The sequence below is a fragment of the Chiloscyllium plagiosum genome, chromosome 13 (assembly GCF_004010195.1).
Source record: "Chiloscyllium plagiosum isolate BGI_BamShark_2017 chromosome 13, ASM401019v2, whole genome shotgun sequence".
Taxonomy (NCBI): domain Eukaryota; kingdom Metazoa; phylum Chordata; class Chondrichthyes; order Orectolobiformes; family Hemiscylliidae; genus Chiloscyllium; species Chiloscyllium plagiosum.
Window position 1 is genome coordinate 6,359,363 of NC_057722.1, and position 6,886 is coordinate 6,366,248.

General features: G+C 44.7%; 1 protein-coding gene across 4 annotated transcripts in view; it reads left to right on the forward strand.

Moving 5' to 3' along the window:
- The window catches only part of LOC122555720 (serine/threonine-protein kinase PAK 2-like), an 81,339-nt gene that overhangs the window by 61,425 nt on the left and 13,028 nt on the right, over window positions 1-6,886 (forward strand). For all 4 annotated transcript variants that reach the window (XM_043701768.1, XM_043701769.1, XM_043701771.1 and 1 more), the window contains exons 10-11: window positions 2,618-2,730; window positions 4,935-5,052. In XM_043701768.1, coding sequence (XP_043557703.1) covers window positions 2,618-2,730; window positions 4,935-5,052 — 231 coding nt within the window. The remainder of the gene's footprint in view (window positions 1-2,617; window positions 2,731-4,934; window positions 5,053-6,886) is intronic.

Genomic DNA, 6,886 nt, shown 5'->3' on the forward strand with positions numbered 1-6,886 from the left:
CAATTGAACCTTCACGCCTCATCTTTACATAGGCCGCCCTCTTTCCTTTAACAAGGGATTCCAATTCCTTATTAAACCACGGCTCCCTCACACGACCCTTTCCTCCCTGCCTGACAGGTACATACTTATCAAGGACACTCAATAGTTGCTCCTTGAACAAGGTCCACATATCAATTCTGCCCATGCCTTGAAGCCTACTTTTCCAAGCCACGCATCCGAGGTCATGTCTCACCGCATCATAATTTCCCTGCCCCCAGCTATAACTCTTGCCCTGCAGTCCACACTTATCCCTCTCCATCACTAGAGTAAAAGTCACCAAATTGTGGTCACTGTCCCCAAAGTGCTCACCTCCCTCCAATTCTAACACCTGGCCTGGTTCGTTACCCAGAACCAAATCCAGTATGGTCTCACCTCTTGTTGGCCTGTCTACATAATGTGTCAGGAAACCCTCCTGCACACATTGGACAAACACCGACCCATCTAACGAACTCGAGCTGTGGCTTTCCCAGTCAATATATGGAAAGTTAAAGTCCCCCATAACAACCACCCTATTACTTTCACTCTTCTCCTGAATCATCCTCGCAATCCTTTCTTCAACATCTCTAGGACTATTAGGAGGCCTGTAGAAAACTCCTAACAGGGTGAGCTCACCTTTCCTATTCCTAACCTTAGCCCAATCTACCTCTGATGGCGAGTCTTCATCCATCGTTCTTTCCACAGCTGTAATACTATCTTTGACAAGCAATGCCACACCTCCCCCTCTTTTACCTCCACCTCTGACCCTACTAAAACATTTAAACCCTGGAACCTGCAACAGCCAATCCTGTCCCTGTTCTACCCATGTCTCCGTAATAGCCACAACATCGAAATCCCAGGTACCAACCCACGCTGCAAATTCACCTATCTTATTTCGTATACTTCTTGCATTGAAGTATACACACTTCAAGCCACTTTCCTGTTTACAGGCACCCTCCTTTGAGATTGATGCCATGTTCCTAACCTCCCTACACTCCAGGTCCTGCACCCTAAACCTACAGTCTAGGTTCCCATGCCCCTGCACAGTTCGTTTAAACCCCCGCCAAGAGCACTAGCAAACCTCCCGCCAAGGATACTGGTGCCCCTCAGGTTCAGGTGTAGACCATCCTGTTTATAGAGGTCCCACCTTCCCCAGAAAGAACATCGCTCACAGGGTCCCCTCACACTCTGCTCCTGGTTTAGCTGTTCCTGGTGAACCTGGGACGGATACAGCAGATCCCTTTCCCCACACACACTCACTCCGTGGTTTCAGAGCTCCCCCTCTCTGCAGCCTCTGCTCCATTTGTTGTTCATGTTACACGCCCAGGTGCTGTAACTGCAGTCCCCATGCTGCATCCAGAGTTGGGTCAGCAAATCCTCAGGTCTCCCTGAATGTCTGAGGTGGGTCACAGCACAACCTCCAGCAAGCCATCCCCAGCAGCTCCACTAACTTTTCAATAACAGGAGTCAGTCAGAAGCCCCGAGCTACGAGAGTTAGGGATCAGAAGTGATCCCCGTAAAGTATTTTAAGAAGGTTGCTCCAGCCCAAACTTTTCCTTACTGTAACCGTAGATATGAAGTGTGAAGCAAAATATAATCTATTCAAACGCTTTAGTTAAAATTCAATCAAAGAAAAGAACAGTTGGGTTAGTTTATATGTTGGAACACAAACACAAACAATAGATGCTGGACCTTTTTGGTAAACACCGCTTGGCACAAAGATAAACTCAATTACAGATTCTTATGTGCAGTTATCCAATTCAGAAAGAAACTACATTAGAAGAGTTCTCAGAGAGAAGAGCAGCTGGGGATCATGTATTGAAGCGTGTAACCCTCCTGGGACACCAAGCAGCCGCTGAATGCTACAGCTAAAAACAAAACGGATAGACCTGTTCTGGGAGAGCTGGCCGTTGCCCTTTCATTGTTCCCATCGTTTTGATAAAACCTAAAGGCCTCCTCAGCTATTTACCTTCACTGCCATCCCTCTAAAAGTAACCTTTTTAAAAAAAAAACTAGGTCTAAAGAATAGAACAAGCAAAATGCAGCACTTATCTACTTACCACAACGGGTCGTCTTATTCGGTTAGAGGAGGAGGGAGGGTGGGAGGCACTACCTCTGTAGTGTCTCGGGTTCCTCTCCTGCACGCTTTTATAGGGGAAAAAAAAACCTACCCAGATAAGCTTGCGCTACACCAGCTTCTGGCTGTCCCTCTGGTCGTCGTCACTTCCCCCTGCTGCTCCCGCAAGTTTGACAAAGCTTGACAAAGCTTCCAAGTCAAAGTGACCATAGAACTGTTTAATCTCATTGCGATATTCCAACTCTGAGAAATTTCTGTGAAGTCCTTTCAGAAAATGTCATAAATGTTCTCTTACCCCTTAGGTAGCCAAACAACAAAGTCTCCTTCCATCCATTTCACAAAATGAAGCTGTGAGATGATGAAAACACCCATCTATTCCTTTTTGTTATCATTCCATTTAATGTATGGATGGTAGAAGAGAGGGATAGGTTGTCATCAGTTTGGAGCACACGCCTTGCCTGTATTTGTAACTGGTGCAGTGGGATGGTGAACGAGTATTTGCAAGTTGTGTGTTTTCTCTTGCAGGTGGCAATCAAACAGATCAATCTGCAGAAACAGCCAAAGAAAGAGCTAATTATCAATGAGATCCTGGTGATGAAGGAGCTGAAGAACAGCAACATTGTCAACTTCCTGGACAGGTAACTGGGCGTGATCAGAATCAACTGTGCAACTCTACTGTTTAGGACAATGCATCCATGTCATTAAAGCGTGGTAAATAACGAGCTCCTCATTGGATGCTACTCTGCTGCAATGGCCTCCTCTGAAACCAAGCCATTAACCTCTTCTCTGCTGGCTGGTTTGAACTAGCTTTCTATCATAGAGTCAGAGTTTTAGAGCACAGAAACAGGCCCTTTAGTCCAAATCGCCCCTGCTGACCAGACATCCCAATCTGACCAAGTACCATTTGCAAGCATTTGGCCCATATCCCTCTAAACCCTTCCTAATCATATACCAATCCAGATACCTTTGTCTGGGAGCTCATTCCATACATGCACTAACCTCTGTTTGAAGAAGTTACCCCTCAGTCCTTTCTAAATCTGTCCCCCCTCACCATAAACCTATGCACTTTTAGTTTTAGACTCTTTCCTAATCATATACCAATCCAGATGCCTTCGTCTGGGAGCTCGTTCCATACATGCACCAACCTCTGTTTGAAGAAGTTACCCCTCAGTCCTTTCTAAATCTGTCCCCCCTCACCATAAACCTATGCACTTTTAGTTTTAGACTCTTCCCTCTCTCCTCCAGGCCCCCCCCTTTTGTTTTGGTGTGTGTGTGTGTGTGGAGAGAGAGACTTTAGCTATTCACCCTCATGATTTTGTACACCTCCAAAAGGTACTTCTATATGCTAAACCTGTTATCCACAGCACTTCTATCTCACGAGGCACATCCGCAACTTTCACTTTTCTGTCATATCCATTTCATTCAAATTAGTTTAAATATTCATTAGAAATCCTCAAAGTTGTCCATGGTCAATTATAGAACATAGAACAATACAGCACAGAACAGGCCCTTCGGCCCACGATGTTGTGCCAAACATTTGTCCTAGCTTAAGCACCCATCCATGTACCTATCCAATTGCCACTTAAAGGTCACCAATGATTCTGACTCTGCCACTCCCACAGGCAGCGCATTCCATGCCCCTACCACTCTCGGGGTAAAGAACCTACCCCTGACATCCCCCCTATACCTTCCACCCTTCACCTTAAATTTATGTCCCCTTCTAACACTCTGTTCTACCCGGGGAAAAAGTTTCTGACTGTCTACTCTATCTATTCCTCTGATCATCTTATAAACCTCTATCAAGTCGCCGTTCCAATGAGAAAAGGCCTAGCACTCTCAACCTATCCTCGTACGACCTATTCTCCGTTCCAGGCAACATCCTGGTAAATCTTCTCTGCACCCTCTCCAAAGCTTCCACATCTTTCCTAAAGTGAGGCGACCAGAACTGCACACAGTACTCGAAATGTGGCCTAACTAAGGTCCTGTATAGCTGCAACATCACTTTGCGACTCTTGAATTCAATCCCTCTGCGATTGAACGCTAATACACCATAGGCCTTCTTACAAGCTCTATCCACCTGAGTGGCAACTTTCAAAGATCTATGAACATAGACCCCAAGATCCCTCTGCTCCTCCACCTTACTAAGAACCCTACCGTTAACCCTGTATTCCACATTCTTATTTGTCTTTCCAAAATGGACAACCTCACACTTAACAGGGTTGAACTCCATCTGCCACTCCTCAGCCCAGCTCTGCATCATATCTAAGTCCCTCTGCAGCCGACAACAGCCCTCCTCACTGTCCACAACTCCACCAATCTTCATATCATCTGCAAATTTACTGACCTACCCTTCGACTCCCCCTTCCAAGTCATTAATAAATTATAATTTATAAATTATAAATTTCAACTTTCTTCATGTCCAAAAGAGTGATAACCAGAGAATCTTTGAAGAATGACAGATGTTCTCATTGAAATCTACAAAATATTTGAAGTGACAGATAGTATAGATGCATGTAAGATGTTGCCCCGAGTTCGAGTCTGGAACCAAGGTCACAATTTCAAGGATGGTGGATGTCAAATGGGAGCAAGATGAGAAATGTCTTTCCAGAGGGTGTGGAAGCACAGCGTTTATGTTTAAAGTAGCAGTTAGAAAATATCTGATTGTCAATGGTGTGATGCCTTCCAATATGATAAATCTATATTGTCACCTCACTACCCACCTGTGTAGTGCACACAAAGGTAGAGAGGATCAATACTTAGTGTTGACCTATCTAGTGATAAATTTTCCCTACTTGTATTTGTAAACAAGTAAAGTACAAAGCTTTCTTTTATTTTCTCCTAGTTACCTGGTGGGTGATGAGTTGTGTGTCGTGATGGAATATCTGGCTGGCGGTTCACTGACTGATGTTGTTACAGAAACTTGTATGGATGAAGCACAGATTGCTGCAGTATGTAGGGAGGTAAGTGCACAACTAAAAGCCCTTTCCAATTTGCCCATATGTTCCCTCTTCTGGCCAGGGTGGGTTGCCAGCTCCTACTAATTCATCATTTGTGCTGTCACCAATAGGTACGGTGACTGATGGTATAAGTTATTTAATATTTGTTTGTGTAGTGGGTAAAGAAATTGCAAATGTTGGCAGATTAGCCAGCTCCTGAAGTAGGTTCATGGGAACAATTATATCAGAACTTCAATCCTGCATTGGGGAGGTCAGTTTCTCTCCTTGGTTACTCATTTTGAAATAGAGTTTGATTCGCAACTGTTTTTACAGTTACGCTACTAATTTTTCTCTTGGCAATTTTTGACATTGACATTTGCAAAGATCCATGGGGACATCTTGTGTGGTGTTTCTCATCTGTTTTGTCCAGCCTACAACCAACTGTCTATCTATATGATCCCTGTTTGTGAGGCCTTGTTAACTGACTGTCATCAGTAGAGTCTGAGCTTTCTTGTCACCCAAATTTGCACCAGTGAAAGTTTTGTTTTTTTGCCTTGTACTCTGCTTTGGACTGAATGGAAAAGCAAAACACATTCACTGGATTGAAAAAGCCTGAGGAAATTCCTTTTCGTGTTGCCTGAATTTTGGATATGGTTTCCACTCCGATTTTGAAAATGTGCTTATGAGAGATTCTCAAAATAAGCCAAGAACTGCGTGTGTTTATAGAACATCTTGGAAAATATCAAAGAGCTGTTCATTTTCACTTGCGAGATGTGGCCATCCATGGCTGTCCAGCATCCACTGCCTGTCCCGAGTTGTCCTTGAGAAGGTGATGTTGAACTGCTTTCTTGAACTTCTGCAGTCCATGTGTTGTGGTTTGACCCACAATGCTGTAAGGGAGGGAATTTCAGGATTTTGACCCAGCGACAGTGAAGTTATGGTTTCCAAGTCAGGAAACAAGTGGCTTGGAGGGGAATTTGCAGATGGTGCTGGTGATTTCATGTATTTGCTGCCCTTGTCCTTCTAGCTGAACGTAATCATGGGTGTGGAAGATGCTGTCTAAGTAACTTGAGTGCTAAGGAGCTCTGTAGTGCATCTCTGTAGATTGTACATATTACTGCTGCTTAGCCTTGGTGGAGGGAGTGGATGCTTATGGATGTGGTATCAATCGGGGAGGCTACTTTGTCCTCTCGTGTCAAGCTTTTCGTATCATTGGAGCTGTGGCAAGTGGGGAGTTTTCCATCACACTCCTGACTTATGCCTTGTAGGTGGCGGACAGGGTCTGGGAGTGTTACTCAGTGTAGTATTCCTAGCTTCTGACTTGCTTTTGTAGTCATTGTATTTGTATGGCAAGTTCAGTTGAGTTTCTGGTCACTGGTAACCCCCACCCAAAGGTCACCCCTCAGCCTCCGCTTCAGAGAAAACAGCCTCAGCCTGTTCAGCCTCTCCCTATAGCTCAAATCTTCCAACCCTGGCAACATCCTACCCTTCCTATTCATCTACCCATCCAAATGCCTTTTAAATGTTGCAATTGTACCAGCCTCCACTACTTCCTCTGTGTGAAAATGTTGCCCCTTAGGTCTCTTTTATTATCTTTCCCCTCTCACCCTAAACCTATGCCCTCGAGTTCTGGACTCCACCAACCCCAGGGGAAAGACTTTGTCTATTTATCCTATCCATGCCCCTCATAATTTTGTAAACCTCTACAAGGTCACCCCTCAGCCTCCGCTCCAGAGAAAACAGCCTCAGCCTGTTCAGCCTCTCCCTATAGCTCAAATTCTCCAACCCTGGCAAAATCCTCATAAATCTTTTCTGAAGCCTTTCAAGTTTCACAACATCTTTCCGATAGGAAGGAGAC